Consider the following 20,648-nt stretch of genomic DNA (forward strand, 5'->3'; position numbering starts at 1 on the left):
AGGGAGGAAGGTTGGGAGGGAATGGATGGTACGGGTGAATAGAGAAAAGCTGGTTTAGTGGGTTGACGAGTTTTGGCGGCGTTTGGAGGCCAATTGGGGGAGGTAGGGGGGGTTTGGAAGGTGAGACTGAGTGGAATGCGCTGTTTTGGAGTTTTGGCGAAAACTAGGGGGATTTTTTAAATTCTGGTAATTTTACAGGAATCTCCAGGGTCAATTGACTTGTTTGACGTTTGTTTGGGTGAATTTGGGTGGATGTGGCGGGAGATAGATATAGGGTTGGTGGATGTTTTATGGTGGAGAGAAAGGGTCAGGTATTTCCACATAAGGGTTGTTTTTTTCGGTTTAGACGTTTCCAGAGGTTTTAAAGAAGGTAATTAAAGACGTTTTATGTGTTTTTTATTTGTTTTTGTTCAATTTCATGGAGATACGTCTTGTTGGTTGAACTCAATGAGTGTGAAAGTAAAAGTAGTTGTTCTTCGTCAATTGAGTGTTTTTTGAAACGAAAAAAAGTACTGGGATTAAAGAGAGTCTTCTGAATCTTTTGGTGGTAATTTGGGGTTGTTTAAGTGTCTTTTGGGCGTTTTGGTGGTGTATCTCAATGTGGTACTCCAAGTGAGTCTACTCAACCAGAACGTTTACTGGGAAGTTTGTTTCAAAAGGTTGTTTAGAAGCTTTAAATGGTGAATTTCGTCAATTCTACAGCCTTTGTTTGGTCTCTTTACTGGTTTGAGTGGCCATTTTGTGGCACTTCAATGGACTGGGCTCTGGAACAAAGAAGAGTCACCAAAAGGCACTTAGTGTTTCTTTTGGGTACTTTTTTAATTCCAGCAAATACTTTCATTGCTTTAATTGCCATTTCAGTCCTTTTTCTTCAGTCTTTGTCCGTTTCAGAGAAGAAACGTTGGATACTTAAGAAGTACTGGTGGTCACTGAGAGAGACCAGTAAGAGGCTCCCAAAGCACTCAATTGGCGAAAGAGAGAGCTGTTTATTGATAAAGGAGGTCTTTTCTCTTTCTTTATTTCTTTCTTGGGGTCCTTTTATGGAAATTGGGTTCTTTGGTGGACACTCATTTCTCTATAGGGCACTCAGAGTGAGTCCATTTGATCTAAGACACTTGATGGAGCTTTTTATCGATAATTAAATTGGAGACTAAAAAAGGCAAACTGAGTTCATTTTGAGTTTTATTTTTAAGTTTCTTTACCCAATTGGTGATGTTTAGTGTACTGCCTGAGTTGACTGGATTATGCCAAACGAGGCAAGCAACAAAAGGCACTTAAGCTTTCAATTTGGCCACTTTTTGAAATCCATTCGTTTTTTTGGTTTCTCCAGTTGACGATTTAGTCCTTGTTTTGTTGTTTTGCTCAATTTATTTGGAGAAGTATTGGATATTTTATGGACTCTGGTATCCACCGAGAGGGACCAGTAAATGCCCTTCCCAGACTTCAATTGAGGAAGAAAAGATCATGAAAGTACTGAAAAGGCTTAATTAATTACCTTTATTGCTTCCTTTTTTAAATATTCATGGAAATGGAAGAAATGGAGCTCCCTTGATGATTCTTCACTCCATATAGTACACTTCCACTTAGTGAAGCAAAGAGACTCTCAATTGACTTAAAAAAGAAACAGGTGCTTCAATTGGCCATGGAAAACGTCCATATCCTTTGTAGTGTCAAGTTTGTTATAAACAGATGAGTTGGTAATGCCCTTCCACTGGCAGTACTGAAGTGGAAGAAAGACATACTTTTCCATGACAAACATAGAAAGAAGTGCCCCAAAAATCCATCTAAAGCACTTTAAATAACGTAGATTTTCATTCCTTGTTCAATTCTGCTCCTTCTTTGGAAACCTACGTCGAGACATAGCAATGCCCCCGAAATGGCTGCAAAATAAACAGATACATCCGCCACTTCCCACCAATTGGCATCTAAAACCACCAAAAACTCCCAAACTCAACACCCCTTCATCCAACCAACCCAATCCACCAAAAACTCCAAATTTCTAAACCTCCTACGCCACTTTAAATCCCTTTAATGAACTTTCCACTTACTTCTCAGAAACCTCCATCAATCTCGCCCAAATACGCCAATTCCACAAATCCAACACCTCCAGTACCTTCTTCGCCGCCCCTTCTTCCCCCTAAACGCTTTCTCCCTTCTTCTACTTCCCTTCCACCTTCGATCCCCCACCCTCTTTCTTCTCATAATCTCACTTCCTTACTCCATCCCCAATTCACCCAAAACAACTCAATTTCTCCCCAAATTTCACCCAAACCAACCTCTCCTTTTCCTTTATCTCCCCAATTAACAAACCTCCTAAACCTATTCAAACCCACCGAGTTACGTCCCCTCCACCGCACCTCCACTTACATCCGCTTAACCGCCCGCCAAACCCGCCCCAGTGGCCCAAAAACCTCCAAAAAAGCACCAATCAAGTCCTCTCCTTCCCCTCTACCCAACCAACCCATTTTCAACCCCCAAAACTTCCTATTTATGCTTCCCACGTTGAGCACCCCTCCCCTCCTACATACAACCCATTCCATCATCAACACTTTCCAACATCCTACTACTCCTCTTCCTCCCATGAACACACAAACGCCCGCGTGGAACGCGCTGGAATTGCGTCCACCGCTCGGCACCATCCCGCTGGGGCTCCCTGCCGATTTTCAGCCAAATCGGTCCACGGACGGCCGAGTTACGCCCGAAAAGGCGTTTTTCCACTCCAGAACAGAAGCTTTCCAATCCACAGTGCCTATTCTAGCTGCTTTCCCTGTGCTTATTATTACCAGCAAGCTCATGGTGGAGCCAGAGACGCTTAGCCTCGAAAACCACGCGGTTTTGCAGCTTTTAATGCTGACTTTTCAGGCCCTTTTCTTTCTGGCCGTTGGAGGCGTTTTGGTGAACCTGGACGCGTCGTCTGCTCGTAAAACAGGGTCGACTAGGACATTGTGGGTTGGTTTAGGCGCCTTGGTGGCGTTTTTCAGCGCTGCCGCTGCTCTTCCGGCTACAAGAACGGCCACTTTGTACTTGGGCATGTATTTCAACTTTTACACGCCGTACACGGCCGTGGCGTTGGTTTACGATGTTTTCAATGATCCCAGCGTGTTTGTCGTGGCTGGTTACGCTACATTGATTCTTTCTTTTATGTTTTTACGCAAATCCTTGCTCAAACACTTCAATCCTTTTGCCAAACACTATCATTACTTATTTGGCGGGTCTGTGGCTGCTGGAATGGCCATTTTGGTGGTTTATGGCCACGCCATCAACTACTTTTTGTTGTTGATGAATTTGGCCGCTGGCGGGTTGCTTTTGGTGCTGCTTCCGGAAGCCAAATTGAGGTCTGCTACGAATATGGCGGTTATTTCGGTTTTCACGTATTCTTTGGAGACGTTTGTCCTCAGAACGAGCCCGTTTAGCCTTGTGAATGCTCTTGTGCTGGTGGTGGTGCCGTTGGCAATTAAAATTGATTTCCTGGAGGAATTGGCTGGGTTGGCTTCAGATACACCTTCAGCTCAAACTCAACCTCACTTGCTTACAGAGATTCTCCAGCACTCAGACACCCGTGCTATCTTCAATTTCCTTCTTCTCAACACGGCGTTCATGTTTGTGCAGCTTTTGTACTCGTTTAGACTGAAATCTTTAGGTCTTTTGAGTGATTCGCTCCATATGGCTTTGGACTGTGCTTCTTTGGCGCTAGGCCTCGTGGCGGGCGTTCTTCTGAAAAACCCAGTCAATGCCAACGGGCTCTACCCGTTTGGGCTTCAAAACTTTGAGATTCTTGCCGGTTTCACGAACGGAGTGTTGCTTATGGGTATTTCAGGAAGTATCACATTTGAAGCCATTGGACGGCTTTTTCACCCCGTGGCGCTCCAGCAAACGACAGAGCTTATTATCGTTTCTGTTCTAGGTCTTTTGGTGAACATTGTGGGTATATTTGCGTTCAATCATGGGCATTCTCATGGCCATTCTCATGGACATTCTCATGAACATGGCCATAGCCACGGCCACAGCCATTCCCACGGCCTGGAAGACTCTGACGAGCCAGAAATCAACGATAACATGAGAGGTATCTTTCTACACATTCTAGCAGACACTCTAGGCTCAGTTGGTGTCGTTATATCCACAATTCTCACCAAACTCTTTAGCTGGCAAGGTTTTGACCCTGTGGCGCTGCTAATCATTGCCGTGTTGATCTTTTCCACCGCTGTGCCGCTTATAAAGTCTACTGGATCAACTCTTTTGCTTCTGGTGAAAGGTGCAAAGGAAAAGACCGTCAGAGACGCTTTAAACGATATTACTACGATTAAGGGGATCAAATCGTTTACGCTGCTGCGGTTTTGGCCATCTCACCTGAAACAAATTAGGGGTTACATTCATGTTCAGGTTTATAGGGGAGAGAACGTTGGGCTGTTGAAACGGCAGTGCCAGGATGTGTTTGGGAAGTACCGGATGGAGGTGATGGTGCAGATGGAGAATGATTATGATCTGTGTTGGTGTCGAAGCTAGCCTAGCCGGAAGCGCCTCCGGCGCTGGAGGCTAGCTAGGCTCGAAAAAGCACGTTTTTGGTGTCTTTCTTGGTTCTTCAGAGGCGCTGGAGGCTAGTTATGCTCGAAAAGTGTCAGAAATGGACGTTTTTGATGTTTTATGGGCACTCTAGAGGCACTGGAGCCTAGTTAATGGCCTGAAAACCACGAGAAAGCTGTTTTTGGCGTTTTTATGGGTAATCCAGAGAAGCCTCTAGTCCTACAACCATGGAAGACTCATGTTTGACGTTTTGGTACTCCAGAGTCATTGCTAATTTTAAAACGGTTAAGAAGACGTTTTATGACGTTTTTCTTGGTACTCCAGTGAAATTCCAAGTCCTAAAGCCATTAAAGGGACCATTTTTGACGTCTTCATTGGTACTCCAAATAAGCAACTGGCCCTGGAAAGCCCATTTTTGATGCCTCACTTGGACTATTGAAGGTGTCTGGCTCGCCATTACTTCATTTCTGGTTCAAAAGACGCAAAAAGACCCCAAAACCGTCGTTTTGAATTCCAACGAAGTATCTACCGCTCACTTGCCTGCTGTTGTGGTGCTTCAGAATCATGAATTGGTTCCCTTCCATGTCAAATACTGGGACAACTACAGACTATTTAAAGGCTTTTCATTATAGCTGTTCTTGGTAATTGGCACTTCTAGATCGATTTTTACTTGGTTTTTCGCTTCAAAACTGTCATTTACAGGTTATTACGGCTCTTCTTGATGTTTACAGATTAAAATTTGGGCTGTTTTTACGGTGGTTTTCCAGAATGGACATCAAACAAAATGGGTTCATTAGAGGTTCTTGAAAGCTATACGAAAGAGCAAATTGAATGTTTTGGTGACAATTTCAGGAATTCAGCACCCAATCTATGCAAAGAATGGAGACACCTCTCAGAACCCTCCATATTCCAGCTCCATTTCAAAGCCAAAAAAACATCAGGATCGGGTTCTCAGAAGACCTATTTGGATAAAATCAACGAAGGTTTCGATAAAGCATTACAGAAGAAACGGATGAACTTGGATTTCCAGAGAGAGCCTTGATTTTATTTTCCAAGAAACAGCAAATATCTCCGCTTTGTGCTTTTACGTTGATGATCTCTTTCCAGATCTAAAGACAGCTTAAAAAGTTGATGAACTGACGACGATGGGATGAATCCAAAACAAGGAAAATCAGTTGATCTTCGTTTCCTGACTACATTAGAGAAGTTTCACTTTCCTTGTCAAAGTGAAAAAGAGCATCAACGAAGAACGAAAGACAAGAAAATACTTCAAGTTCTTCCAGCTGGAAGAGTCATTTTTAAAAGGAACCACGACAGTTTAGAAAGAAATGTGCTTTTGCAAAAGTGACTTTTCCAGAGATATCTCTTCGTTGACGAAGTAACCGAAAGAGAGGTCTTTACAGGTTTTGAAGGATTTGGATAAAGCAGCAGAAAAATGATAAAATTCAAAGGAATTGGATATGAAAGATGTTGATTTGCTTTGGAAACTGAAGATGAAGAGGTTATTTGGTTGAAGGGTCTACTGAGAAGTGGAAAATGGACAGTACATTGATTTTGGGATCCACGTTGAATCCCAAGCGGCAACGGCTACCCAGGGGAATTGGGACACCCAGAATTCACAGAAAATTACCAAAACCCTTGAAATCAGAAAGTCATCATTGACGTTGGTGATGGTGTTTCACCAGGGCCTGATTTACCAGGGTTCGCGGGACCATTTATGAACTTCGCACGACCCCATATATTCCCCCTTCCTGGGCCCATTTCTCCCCCGAAAAAGCCCCCACGGTACTGAATCACCGTCTGAGCCACCCCCATAGCTTACCATTCACGTTGGGTGGTTTTTGGCGTCCCAGTGAAGCTTTTTCACTTTGTCGTCCATGGCTGTCGCCATGGATTCACTTTTGAACCTCGCACGACCATCGCTTTCGCGACGGTCGCGGCCGCATTTATGAACCTCGCACGACTCATCTCACTAATCATCACCACCATCTCCAATCCCATCCAACCTCCAACTCCTCCAAACCAAACCCTCCACAACACCGAACCCCATGTCTCGTACAGGAGTGCTTGTCCTCGGCCCAGCGGGAGCCGGAAAATCCACTTTTTGCAACTCCATCATCTATCACATGCAATCAATTGGCAGAAGAGCTCATATCGTCAATTTGGACCCAGCAGCCGAACCAACGGAATACGAATTTACCGTGGACATCCGAGACCTTATTTCCGTCGACGACGCCATGGACGAAATGGATATGGGCCCAAACGGCGCGTTGGTGTTTTGTTTTGAGTACTTATTGAATAATTTGGACTGGCTCGATGAGGAAATTGGTGACTACAACGATGAGTACTTGATCTTTGACTGTCCGGGCCAGATTGAGTTGTATACGCATGTTCCGGTGTTGCCGACGGTGGTTAGGCACTTGCAGACGACGTTGAACTTTAATTTGTGTGCTACATACCTTTTGGAGGCACCATTTGTGATAGACCGGTCCAAGTTCTTTAGCGGGGCGTTGAGCGCCATGTCGGCGATGATTTTGTTGGAGTTGCCGCATATCAATATTTTGTCAAAGATTGATTTGATAAAGGATGAGGTTTCGAAGAAACAGTTGAAACAGTTTTTGAATCCGGATCCGTTGGTTTTGGAGAAGGATGCGGATAATTTGCTTAATCCACGGTTTGCCAGGTTGAATAAGAGCATTGCGCTGCTTGTGGATGATTTTGGCATGGTGCAGTTTCTTCCGTTGACTTGTTCGAAGGATACAACGTCTGTGGCGACGATATTGAGTTATATTGATGATGTGACGCAGTGGCTGGAGAACCAGGAGCCGAAGGAGCCGAATGATGAGGTGGAGCTCCCAGAAGATTAACGAGACCAGCAGATCCAGCAGATTCAGCAGCTGCTAAGCTGCTGGAGATGGTGGAGATGATGTCGAGTTAAGATTCTGGGAGTTGACGATTTGGCAGCCAGCAGAAACATCAGAAACAGCAGCTGCAAAGCTGCTGGAGATGATGGAGATGCTGGCGATTGAAGCTTGGTCAGCGGATTAGCATAAAGTGGAAACAGCCATTTGAAAACAGCAGATAGAACAACCAAGAGCTGCTGGAGATGCTTGGTATGGCTACTCATCAATTCCACTTCAGAAGCAGCAGCATTCAAGCAGATTCAAGGTAAAACGGCTGCTGGAGGTATTGGATTGCTCATGTTCTGGAGATGTCAAGCAATGGAGCCCACAGAACGTTAAACATGGTGAATTTTGGTGATCCATTGAACAGAAAGAGGAGCGCTGCTGGAGAAGCTACATCTCTAAAAGAACAGTTAAGCCAGCGGAAAGATAATATAGATTGGCTGGCAAGCCGCTGGAGATGCCCATTCATTCAAAAAACAGTCATGATAGTCACGGAGTCGCTCATAAAGACTATTTAAAGAAAGTTGGAGATCCTGAGGCCGTCTACTCAGATCATACAGCAACAGGAGGCTGAACAGAAGCAGCAGAACGCTTAGACGATGCAGAGGATTCAGGAAATACAGCATATACGGAAAATCAGCATACACAGCAGAAAGAAAGGAAAGAGGAAAGCGAGCTGTACGAAAGGTGATGGAGGTGATGAATTGTCAAAGGGAAGTTGGGATTGGGCTGTCTATTGAATGTCAGAAGACGAGAAAACCATTTTAGAGCTTCCAGAGAGCTGAAAGTCCATATTATACCTTTTTAGGTATGGATGTTGTTGGGATTCATTTTCAATCCACTTTAGGCTGTTGAAACTGGTGATTCTGGAGGTTTAGACGATGCTGAAGGTGTTTTGAAGGATTTTTGGAGCCAATTGAAGCCGGGGAAGTCGTTTAAAGCCAATTGAAGCTGGTGAAGTGATTTAGATGAATTGGTTTACCAGGAAGATATGGTTGAAAAGGTAAAATTGACTTTTTCAGCTGCTTTCAGTGCCCAGGAAATTCAGATTCTGAAAGCTTCCACTTCCTCCCAAACGACGGTTATTTCTTGGATCTCTGCTTCCCTTCCCTTTCCCTTCCTTCCTTTGCTTTGCAGATTACAGAACATATCCAAATTTCTGCAAAACCACATCCATCAGGCCATTTCCAAGGAATTGGAAAACCCCGTTTTTGGTGATTTTACTTTAGGGAGTCTTTTTGACGGTGCTGCAAACCCAAGCCATTTTTCCCCTCCCTGGTCCAAGTAAACAGCGTTTAGCTGTTTACGTTGATTAAAGTGATTAAGCTGATTACGTTGGTTAAGCTGATTAAGCTGGTTACGTTGGTTAAGGTGAATTACCCTTTCTAGGCCTTTTAAGCTGTTAAAGCTGTTTAAGCCTTTTAAGCTTATTCCCTTTTACCTTTTCCTGGTTATTCCCTTTTCCTGGCGATTCCCTTCCCCTTTTCCTCCAATTGCCCCCCTGCCCCTGAAAATCACCTCATTTCATTCCCTTCCCTTTCCTTCCTGGCCTTCTCCCCTTCATTTGTTTGAAGCGTTGGACCTACTGGCTCTCCCTGGCCTACAGATTACCGTGACGACGTTTGCTCGTTGGAGGAAAGCAAATGCAAAAGGGAAAGGAATGCAAATGGTTAAGCAGAAGAAGCAGAAATTCAGGGATATTGTCGTTGTTGGCAGTTTTGGGAATTTCCAGAATTTCCAGATTTGGGTTTACTTGGTTTCTTGACCTTTTTAGGGCCAACCAAAGGCGCTCTCTTCACTCAAACCACCAGAATCCCTCCATCTACGCTGCCTAAGTCCCTTTTGTCCTTTTATCGACGTCGTCGCTGTCGCTCCTCCGTCTTTTCGATGTCTCAAACCCGGTCCAAATCGACCTTCTGGGCCTTATGGATTTTCCCCTTTTTTTTTGTGTTCCAAACACCTTGGGGACCCTGGAACGCTTGAAAAACCCTTTCGTGCCATCGCTACAAACATCCAAAAAGTGCTCCTACGCCAGAAAACCATCGCTCAATTGCAGTGTGACCACTTTTCTCGGTTGGTCTGGGTTTCCTCCAGTTCAACTCCGTTGCAGGAGAAACAGCAAGGATAGAAGAAGTGGAAGGAAAGGACGTCTCTTATGGCGTTCTTTTGCCTTGATGTTGTTGGTTATGGCCCTTTTTTTTCGTTTAACCGACGAGAGTAAGCGAGGTTTGAGCCCCAGGGGAAAGAAAAAGGCTAAAGACAATATAACAAAGAAGAAAGAAGAAGGAAGGGAAATGACAATCGGATAATGGTTAAAGGTAAATCTACCCGAGGGGCGTTCTGGTGGTTTTGCAGTTGCAAAAAAAAAAAAAAAGTCATTGAATGAAACAGGATAAATAAATGCATGATGGGTTTGAAGACCGGTGGACCGTCCACGAGGGTGCTAGGAACCCCGAGAACGACCCTCTTTGAAAAAAAATAAAATTGGTTTGTAGATTAAGGGAATAAATTGAGAGGAAGGGCTCGGATATGTTAGAATTAGAAAGTAAGAGAGAGACAGAGAGATATGGCGCACTTGTGTGCAGTACCCACATTAACCCCCAAATGTCGCATCACTCTCTTTTTTTTTCACTCTCTCACTCATTTTCTTTCGATAAGCATTTTGTTATTGTCCTGCAGTACATGCGTCATTGATTCTACATGATGCATATCCTGCATTAGCATGCATGTTCCTCTCTACCTCTCCCTCTCCCTCCTTTGTCGCGCATAGTGCATGATGCATGATGCATATAACAACAAAAGTGAGAGGCCTTCGAGAAAAGTACACATGCCAATCTCCGGCAGGCGCGTCACTTCTCTCTCACTCTCTCATTGCACCGTGCTAGGCGAGAAAAAAACAATGGGATTTTTTTTTGATAGAAGCATATGAGATGCCGCTTACTAAAATAAAGAATACTTTAGATATATTTGGTCTTGCCTGTCAAAGCGAGATAAGGAACATCGTAGAAACCCCTGTTAAAAAAAAACCAGCAAAATCCAACAAAATCCAGCAATTCACAAACAATAGGACCCTGATTCGATAAACGCCCATAATCAATTCAACCGTTGTCCAATGAAAAATCCTTTTGAATTGCTTTAGCGGGTCTTAGCGGTCCCTCAAGAAGCTGCCGACGGGGTCCGTGCTTAAAAAAAAAATCCATAATATGCATCCAAAGAAATTTGCATAAAATGCATCATATCAGTGCATTACCCAGCAAATTAAGCAACCCGGGTTAAATTCTTCCAATATGTAAACGAGTCTCCCTGGGCAAGCGGCGGCAGCACGAATTCGCTTCAAACCAAAATCCCTGGCGACCCTGCCCTGCTTCTCGTGTTCTTTTGCTCCTGCTGCTTTTGATAACGCCAGTTTAGGCAAACCGCTGGAGAGATTCGCTTCTTTATTTAAGACACACAGTGCGGACTTCCGGGGCTGCTTTTGGCGTGTTTTCCAGGGTTTTTAAGGTTGTTTGGCTTCGTTTGGAGGTGATTTGGGTCGTTTTGGGTCGTTTTGGGCCTAAAAGGTGTAAGAGGTGACGAGAGAGAGTATGCATTGAAGAAATGGCATTTTTCTGGCGTTTTTTGACCTGATTTTCATGGTTCAGGAGGGTTTTGAATGCTTGCGGCGTCCAAGGCGGCAACCCACGTCAAAAAAAATAATTAATATTGATTGCCATACGTTTTAGGGGTTTCTGGAACACCGAGAGATAAAAATATCAGAGGAAAACGGAAGGAAAGGTGAAATTGGATGGTTCCACAAAGCAAAAAGACAGTTTTTGTGGATTTGGAGGTGCTTTTTGATGCTGAAATGGCCAGAAAATGATGAAAATTCATGGAAAATCGACCATTTCTGACCCTTTTTGAGCCATTTCCAATCTACATCCCCTAATTCCAATTCCCTTTCAAAACCTCCGTCTACGCCTCTTTAAAAGCACGAAAACGCAAGGATTCGCCTTGAAAAAGCACCATAGAAAAACGCAGAAAACGCAGAATCCGTGCCACGCCGCTGGAGGGACTTGAAAGTCAAGAAATCTGATTGAAACAGACATAGAGAGATCACAAAATGATGCTTTTTCACTTTGCATTTGACTTTTGGCAACGCAAAATGTCCATTTTTTTCTCTTATTTCATGCAAAAACGTCCATTTTTTTCACATTTTGCATCGTCAGACCATACGTATCTTTCCAGAAAAGCTTAAATTTTGTTAATTTTGTGATTTGGGGCGTCTGCCATGAAAAAAAAAAAAGATGAAAAAAATGGGTGGTTTGAGTTCCGGAAATGGCCTTGGGTTATCCGAAATACCCAGAAATGGCCGAATATCGGTTAGTTTTTGGTGGATTTTCGTCGTTTTTTGACCGTTCTAATGTGAATTCCCATACTCAGTCGGTAAATCCACTGGGAACCCCAAAATCACCCGAAAAAACCCACCTTCTTGCCCTTTTTATCCCCTCCATCCACCAAAACCACCCAAAACACCTCCAAACGGTCCAAATCCCGTCCAAAAAAGCCCGTTTTTCACCCCAAACCACTTCAAACCCTTCTCTTCCATTTAAACCCATCAAATCCTCCCTAAACCCTTCCTTTCCACCTCTTTCCCTTTAAGACATCCCCGTATTTTCTGCCTCCAGGGCTATCTCTCAGATCCTTCACATTTTGGTGCTTTTTTTTTTTTTTTTTTACTTTGGCGGCATCAGCAGCTCGGTAGAACGAAGTTTGTGGTTTCTACGCATCAACGGCTTTTTCAAAACCAGGAACGCTTCGAAAAGATCTTGAAAGAAACGTCAGCGAACGTTGGAGATTGGAAGAAGCGCTGGGACGGCTGTTTTTGGGTTTTGAAAGGGAAGAAGACATCTTAAACGTGTCTAGTGTATTCCACTGGAATCTACGTGTTTCTACGACTTGAATGATCCAAAAACGGTCCATTTTCGATGCGTGTTGGCCCTACAAATGAGCATCTTTCAAACTCCCCCCAAAAGCTCAATTTTCAACCTAAAAACGACGTGAAAACACCTCCAGCAGCATCAGATCGTCTTCTTTCCACCGCCACAATGTCTCTTGTTTTTTGCCGACTCGTTTTACACAAAAAATAAGCTTTTTACGAAGGTTTTCCCTTTTTTTGGTGTTGCTGCTTTCTGCATGTCCAGTGATGCAATTTTTCCTGTTTCCGTAGAGACCACAAATGACGTCTGGCGGGGGCAGATGAGCCCGGGGAAGGTTGTAGAGTAGTTTAAATTAAGGTTTTGGTGTGTTTAAGGTTGGTTTTGGTGTTTGTGGATGGGTTGGGGGAGGAAGAGGACGGAAGGGTGAGTTTCTCGGGAAGGAGAAGAGCTATGGAAAAACAGATTGCAGATTTGGAATCAGGGAGTCGTGGAGGTTCTAGTGTGTTGTTTTCGTGGGGTTTCAATGTGTTTTGGGTGTTTTGGCGGGGCCCCCATTTATTCTATATATGTTGAGAACGAAGGGTATACGAATAACGAAAAAACCTCCCTAAAAAAGGCAAATCTCGGCCCCCTTGCAATCCCACGTATTTTCTGATTCCATTGGTGTTGTTTACATTGAAATCCCGTGATTTCTGGCTTCCCTGGCTCCTTCAATTCCAAAAAACCGGTTCAGCTCTATTGATGTCCACAAAAACCCATCCAAAAAACGTCCAATTCCCTCCAAAACCTCCAGATTCCATAACCCACGCCTTCCTGACTCTCCTGGGCTCCACCGAATTCTTCGGCGCTTTCGGGGCCGGTTATGAACATCTCCATTTGGTTTTTTCGCTCTTTCGGGCATGTTTTGTGGGTTTCAAGACCAACAAGGAGGTTTTGGTAAATTTGAAGAGTTCTAGGGGAAACAGGGGGCGTTAAAGACGGTGGTTTGTTGGTTTGGGTGCTTTTTTTTGGGCACTTTTGGCGTTGGAAAGTGACCTAAATGGGTTCTTTATGGAATCGGTAAGTGGCTGAGCTGAAGAGGCAGAAAAGCCACGACAGAGCTGTAAACAAGTTTTTGTGGTGGAATTCGTTGTTTATTTGTGTTTCTGGAAGTTTTGGGGCTTGGTTGGCTGCGTTTGGTTTGTTGTTTTTGGTCCTGGGTGAACTGAATGTATTGGGATTGAAGGAAGAGCGAAATTGAAGAAAAGAAGATAAAAGAAGGCGTAAAGAAGCTTCTAGGAATTACTTTAACGTCATTTGATGCAATTCTGTTGTTTTTTGGCGTTTTTTGACCCATTTTTGACCGATTGGTGGACACTTCAATATACTGATAAATCCACCTTCAAAGTCCCAATTTAAATCCACCAAACGCCATCAAATTGTCCGAAAAACAAACCAAAACAACTCCCATTGCCAATATTCAACCAATTGAGGCTTCATCTGCCCTTGGACATCCCCAGTTCCTTCTCTTCTGAAGACATTTCCTCTTTGGGACGGTAATCCATAAACTGCCATGAATCTCTACATTGAACCTTCCAAAATCAACAAAAGTTTGTCTGGTCAATCTCCTGGCCTTCTTTTACCCATTCCACTTGTTTTTGTTCTCTTTTGGTGGCTTTCGGCCGCTTTTGGTGGACATTTCCAGATTTCTCTTTCAACCACCAAACGTCCATTTCTTTCCCTTAAACTTCCTGATTTTCCAAAGCAATTACGTTGGAAGCTTCCAATTTCAGCTTCTTCTCTTGAAAATCTCCTTCTTTTCTGCTTTTCCTGGTCATTTGAAAAAGCAAAACTCCACTTTCTGACCTCCATTTTCCACTTCTTTTTGGTCCCTCAGAACTCCAAAAACTTCCAGAATTTCTACAAAAACCTTCCTTTTCTCTTCCAGTTTCTCCCAATTTCTTCAAAATCCCTTCATTTTTTAAAACTCCAACTACCCTGGAAACCTTTCACTTTCCACTTTTCATCTGGCGAAACCTCCAATTCTCAAAATCCACAAAACCTTCTGAAAAATTGGAAACTCTTCCAATTGAAAAGAAAAAGGTACCAAAAGAATCAGAATTTTCTGAAGTTCCCAAATTTTTTTTTAAAAGCTTAAAATTCCTTCTGGATCGCCCAAAATGGCCATTTATCTGTTTTGGCAGTGGAAGTGCAAAAACTGAAACCCCCTTTTATTTCCACCAAAGCAGCCCAAAATTCACCAAAAACAAATAGACCATGTCAATTAGACTACCCAAATTCTTCTAGATTGCTTACATAAATTAAAACATTGAAATTTGGAGATTTATTGGGCATTTGGATATTCATCTTTTATGGTGTACGGGTGTTTATACAACACCCATTTAAATCCCCCTAGACCGCTGAAAAATTACAAAACAAGTGCCAATACGTTCAATTCATCCATGAATAAAGCCACCAAAACCTTCAGAATCCCAATTGCACTCTTTGTCGTGCAATTGGCGGACAGTTTACTCTGATGACCTTAGCTGGTGTACGGGTCTTTAAATACACCACCAATAAGTGCTTAAACGCCCACCCCAACGCTGGAAAATCAAATTTAAAGAAAGTTAGACAAGCATTTAAACCTTCAAAAGCTCAATAGTATCCTTAAAATTTGCCTACTGTCCCTTACGAGCTATTTGGCGGTGGGCTTGATCTATTGACTATGTTTGGTGTACGGGTCTTTTGCAAAAGCATATATCAATAAAAACTCCAATCCACTCTGAAAAATTAATATTGAAAGACACTATGGGGTTCCTAGGATCCCAATTAACTCAAAAGTACCTTCAAAATTTGTCTACCGTCTCTTTTGGGTTATTTGGCGGAGGGTCCAATGTACTGACCTAAGCTGGTGTACGGGTCTTCAACTTTCACTATTACCACCCAGTCTCCACCAAACACGTAAAAAACTAAAATTTAAAGTAGATTAGTAACTTCCTAACAACTTTAATACGCTTAATATACCCCAAGACATTCAGATAATATCCCTGGCGGCCGCCAATCGTCCCTTACGGTCCGATTGGCTCTCTGGTGCACGGGTCTTTCCACCCATCTCAACTCACCTCCAACTCCATCACCACCTCTACTATGAAAAAATTAATTTAAAGAGTATTTCTAGAATCCCGAAATCTCCAGGATCCCAAAAGTACCCATAAAGCCTATATTCAACCACTTTGATGTTGAAAAGTGGAGGGTCTAAACCACTGACGTTGTCTGGTGTACGGGTGTACCATAAACCACCATATGTGTCCTATCTCCACCAATTCCCAAGATATACAAATTTAAAAAACACCAGTAGCTTCCTAGGGGAAATAGCATCCCGACCATATCCAATTTGTACCCTCAAAATCCGGCTATCGTCCCTGACGGGCCGAAAACCGGCCGATTGGCTTGTGGTGTACTGGCCTATTTACCACATCTCACCCCAAACTTCACCTCCACCACCAACATCAACATCAACTCCAATTTGTTAACTCCTGCCTCCCCAAAATGGTACAGATAAACGAAGTCAAGGAGTACTCCTCTCTGCAGCTGCGCACAGCCACGCACACCCACATCAAAGGCCTCGGGCTCGACGAGCACGGAGTGGCCAAACCCGTCGATGGAGGATTCGTAGGCCAGGCCGAAGCCAGAGAAGCGTGTGGCGTCGTGGTGGATTTGATCAAAACAAAGAAGATGAGCGGCAAAGCGATCTTATTGGCTGGAGCGCCGGGGCTGGGGAAAACGGCGCTTGCGTTGGCGGTTTCCCAGGAGTTGGGGCCGAAGGTGCCTTTTTGTCCTATAGTGGGCAGTGAGTTGTACTCTGCTGAGGTGAAGAAGACGGCGGCGTTGATGGAGAATTTCAGGAAAGCTATAGGGTTGAGAATTAAAGAGACGAAGGAGGTCTACGAAGGAGAGGTGATTGAGTTGACGCCAGAGGAGGCAGAGAACCCTTTGGGTGGGTATGGAAAGACGATTTCTCATGTGATTGTGGGATTGAAGACCGCCAAGGGCACGAAGAATTTGAGGTTGGATCCGAGCATTTACGAGAGTATTCAGAAAGAACGGGTCGTTGTGGGCGATGTGATTTACGTGGAGGCCAATACTGGAGCTGTCAAGAGAGTAGGACGGTCAGATGCGTACGCTACCGAGTTTGATTTGGAAGCTGAAGAGTACGTGCCGTTGCCTAAGGGGGAAGTTCATAAAAAGAAGGAAATCGTGCAAGACGTGACGCTCCACGACTTGGACGTGGCCAACGCCAGGCCTCAAGGTGGCCAGGATGTGCTTTCCATGATGGGCCAGTTGTTGAAGCCGAAGAAGACGGAAATCACAGATAAGTTGCGTGCCGAGGTGAACAAGGTGGTGCTGAAGTATATTGACCAGGGCGTGGCGGAGTTGATTCCGGGTGTTTTGTTTATTGACGAGGTGAACATGTTGGATATTGAGATATTCACGTACTTGAACCGGGCTTTGGAGAGTTCCATTGCGCCCGTGGTGATTTTGGCGTCCAACAGAGGTATGACGACGATCAGGGGGACGGGAGATGACGTTAAGTACCCCCACGGATGTCCTCCAGATTTGGTGGACCGCTTGTTGATTGTCAAGACGCTTCCTTATAACCAGGAGGAGATCAAAACGATTGTTTCCAAAAGAGCACAGCTTGAAAACCTTGTGCTTGCGCCAGAAGCTTTGAACAAATTGGCAGAACACGGCGTTTCCAGCTCGTTGAGGTACGCCCTTCAGTTGTTGGCGCCAGCAGGCATTTTGGCAAAGACCGTGAACCGGTCTGAGATCATTCTTTCGGACGTGGAGGAGTGTGAGCTTTTGTTTTTGGACTCCCGTCGTTCCATGCAAGTGTTGGAGTCCACCAAGGGCTACCTCTGATAGATAGAGCAAGTGTAATATACAAAAGGATATGACTTCGTGGCGTTGGGCCGGGAGGCCCAGGTCGTTTATTTATGCCTCCGGGAGGTACAGAAAGCTTTCTTTTGAGATGGAAATCCAGGACGTTGAGTTCTCAAGACGATAAGGTCTCTTAAGACGTTGAGTTCTCAAGACGATAAGGTCTCTTAAGGTGTTAAGTTCTCTCAAGATGCTGAGTTCTCTCAAAGCATTAGGTATCTTCAAGACCTTCTCCCAAAACGTATTTAATCTTATCCGTCTCTTTCAGCCTTTCTTCCAAATTTTCAATGAGATTTTAAGCTCTAACGACGTCGATATCTCACGTTTTTCCAGTATTCTTTTCCGGCTTCCAACGATATCTTAAGCTTCAATGATAGTCCAGCTTTCTAAGGATAAATCGAGCTTCCAAGAATTTTCCAAACCTCAAGAACAATTGGAGCTTCTCAGGATATTCCAGCTTTTCAGGAGATTGCAAGTCCTCAAAACCATCCCCAATTTCCAGGGATACTCCAATTTCATCAGATGTTCCATATTTCCATGGATACCCCAATTTCCAAGAAACTTCATCCTTTAAGGCTCTTCAGCCACCGCCTACTCCGAGTTCCCGAGGTCCAGCACTTCCTGGACGAACGCCTTTGCCGTGACAATATCCGTACTGCCATAGACAATACCCTTCCTTGGCGAGTTCGGCACATTCGCCCATTCCGTCAAGTTCTGGTACTCCAAGTAGTTTCCACCGCCCACAACAAACACTATTCCTTCATCGTAAGACTGTCTCTTTGGAGGCTTCAGGTGACCACCTCTGGATTTTGGATCAAGGTACAAGTACTCGTCGGTGATATGCATGGAGTTCGTGGAGGCATTCGTAGGGTCCATGATGGCCTCGGCAATGTTGGTAATAGGTAAGTTTTTCTTTTCAGGCAAGAGTTTCTTGAGACCACTGGCCAACGACGAAATACCGCCAGAAAGCTTCCCTTCAGTGAATCCGTACAATTTGGACGAAAGACCGTTGAATAAAGCCGAGTTGTTGGTTTCGCCCACGCTGTGTTTCAAACTCAGCTGTTCGTTTAACGAGACGTTCTGGGACATTCTCGTCATTTGTTTAAACTTCCGAACGTACTTGATAGAGCTCATATCAAGCTGCGGGTACTTTTGAGCAAGCGCTTGTTCACACTGCTGGGAATACGATTCCGGCAAATCAGCCAAAATGCTTAAAATCAAGAACGTCCGAAGCTTATCAAGCGAATTGTCTCTTTTCGAATCCGACTTCAAAAGCTCGAGAAACTCGCTCTGCACCTTCGGGTCCAGGAACCCTTGCTCGATTTCAAAGAACTTATCCAACGTACGAGCCTCCAACTCTTTTAAGAGCGACCCCAACACGTCCATGTGCATGTCCAAGGTTGTTTTTCTTGCTGTGAGCTCCGGCAACGCTTCTACGGCCTGCTGGATCAACGAGGTGTCGGTGTTGGCGTCTGGATTGATATCGTTGATGCTGGAAATGCCCGTCCGGTTCGTCAAGTCCTGGGCATCTTTCTTGTACAAGTTCAACTCGACATCGGCGTTTTCAACCACATCTGGGAACGGCAACTGGGAGTTTTTGTTCCAGAAAAAATCCTTCGGGTCCACGTCGTAGCTCTTGGTCTGCGCGGTGCCGTTATCGTCATATTTCACCACTTTGATGGTGTTTCTTCTCAATTCAAACACATCACTCACCATGCACTGATAAATCCACGAATGGGAAAACATCGACGCCAAATCCACGTTCCTATCCAAAATAATCAACACCGGCCGCTGCTGGAGCGACAGCGACGCCGTGCTTCGACTATTGGCACTGTAATCTCTCAATTTCATATCCAACTGGGTCGCCACAAGCTCAGCAGGCCCGTTCTTCGGACACCTGATAATCGGCACGCAGTTCATCGTCACAAGCGACGCAAGCAACCCATCGGCAATCCCATCAGCGAGTCTATGAATAGTATCCTCAGACGTAGCAGGCGAATTGAACCTGGTAAACGTCTTCAGCATATCAAGCAGAAACAAGTTCGGCTCCGTCACTATAAAGTCAAGGTACTGGTCATAAACCTGCTTGATCTTCCCGCCCTTCCCGCAGAGCGACACCTTCTTGGCAAAGTCCTCCAAGAGCTCTCTATTGATAGTACTAGTAAAGTTCACATAAAACGAGTCGTACACGTCGTTCTGCAAGTCCTGGATGATCTGGCTCACGTTTTCCACCGACGGCTCCACAAAGTAGATGGCCGGGACGTCTGGCAACGGCGATCTGGACCCGGAAACAAGAGCATGGACGGTGATTCCACACCTCAAAAGGTCATTCACACGCAAAACAGACGAAATCACCGCCTGGGACTTTTTGTCCATCACAAGCACCTTCCAGACGATTTCTTCGCTTTTGGACGCCAACGTGAGGTCGGCAGAGCCGTCTTTGTTGAGGTGGAGCATTCGTTCGAGAGCAGCTGGGGAGAAGTTAGTACTTTGGTGGCTGGAAAAATGCGGAAAAAAGGGTCCGGAGAGTTTCGGGCCCGCTCAATTCACATACATATCTGTCGTTCTCGCAAACTGACTGGTTCGGACGACATGGCAATGGCTGGGGAGTTGGGGGTTTGGGTGAGTTGGGTGAGCTGGTTGAAGGTGGTTGAAGGTGCGGTGGGAACAGAGTGTTGATGGTGCACGGGTGTACCAAAGACCTGTACCGCAGGTACGGGTCTTTGAAAAAACGAAGCAGCCAAAATAAGGGCGTCAATCCCTGGAAACGAAATTCAAAGACCACCGTAAGAATCCTGGATTGCATGGCAATTCACTGGTACCTTTAAATCTTAATTTCCATCACTTTGGTGTGGAAAAGCGGAGGGGTCTAAACTGCTGAGGTTGTCTGGTGCACGGGTCTTGTAAAACCACACGTTTGACATCAAAACGACAAATTGACCGTGAAGAATTAAATTTGAAGACCACCAATGGACTCCTCAAACTTCCTGGATCCCGCCCATACCCCTAAATCCTTTCCCTGGCGGCTCTGGAGCTAAATAGTGGGGGACCTTCCCTGGTGTACGGGTCTTTCCAACACCACCACCAACGTCAAACTGCCAGTCCATAACCTCTTTTTGGCGTAAAAACAACCTTTCCAGCATCTCTATCGCCCCAACTTACCCCCATAAACGTCCCATTCCCCCAGCTTCTCTCCATCCGCCAACCCACCTAAACTACCCCCACATTCCCATGATTGACGCCATGCCTGGAACCGAAAACACCGTCTCGTGCCCCAAAAACACATCCAGCGTCCTCCCCGGCATCACTTACCCCTGTAGTGTCGTTTTCGGCTCGAAAAAACATGCATTTTCCGTGCATTTCTCGATATGCCAGGTCAGGTTCG

The 20,648-nt window shown here is 44.8% G+C and overlaps 4 protein-coding genes across 4 annotated transcripts; 3 read left to right on the plus strand and 1 right to left on the minus strand. All coding sequences in view use genetic code 12, as the record gives it.

Moving 5' to 3' along the window:
- Positions 1-2,580: 2,580 nt before the first annotated feature.
- CXQ85_004879 (metal cation transporter) lies at positions 2,581-5,563 on the plus strand (the record flags this gene model as incomplete). Its single annotated transcript, XM_025488487.1, has 2 exons — positions 2,581-4,363; positions 5,463-5,563. The coding sequence occupies 2 exons, from the start codon at positions 2,581-2,583 to the stop codon at positions 5,561-5,563; spliced, it is 1,884 nt and encodes a 627-aa protein (XP_025343149.1).
- Positions 5,564-6,647: 1,084 nt separating this feature from the next.
- Positions 6,648-7,388, plus strand: CXQ85_004880 (putative signal sequence-binding GTPase; the record flags this gene model as incomplete). Its single annotated transcript, XM_025488488.1, has 1 exon — positions 6,648-7,388. The coding sequence occupies one exon, from the start codon at positions 6,648-6,650 to the stop codon at positions 7,386-7,388; it is 741 nt and encodes a 246-aa protein (XP_025343150.1).
- Positions 7,389-15,871: 8,483 nt separating this feature from the next.
- Positions 15,872-17,245, plus strand: CXQ85_004881 (RuvB family ATP-dependent DNA helicase pontin; the record flags this gene model as incomplete). Its single annotated transcript, XM_025488489.1, has 1 exon — positions 15,872-17,245. The coding sequence occupies one exon, from the start codon at positions 15,872-15,874 to the stop codon at positions 17,243-17,245; it is 1,374 nt and encodes a 457-aa protein (XP_025343151.1).
- A 72-nt stretch (positions 17,246-17,317) lies between these two features.
- CXQ85_004882 (syntaxin-binding protein) lies at positions 17,318-19,720 on the minus strand (the record flags this gene model as incomplete). The annotated part of the gene is made up of 2 exons (XM_025488490.1): positions 17,318-17,465; positions 17,859-19,720. The coding sequence occupies 2 exons, from the start codon at positions 19,718-19,720 to the stop codon at positions 17,318-17,320; spliced, it is 2,010 nt and encodes a 669-aa protein (XP_025343152.1).
- Positions 19,721-20,648: the final 928 nt, after the last annotated feature.

Source organism: Candidozyma haemuli, assembly GCF_002926055.2.
Source record: "Candidozyma haemuli strain B11899 chromosome Unknown H_2014730914, whole genome shotgun sequence".
Classification (NCBI taxonomy): domain Eukaryota; kingdom Fungi; phylum Ascomycota; class Pichiomycetes; order Serinales; family Metschnikowiaceae; genus Candidozyma; species Candidozyma haemuli.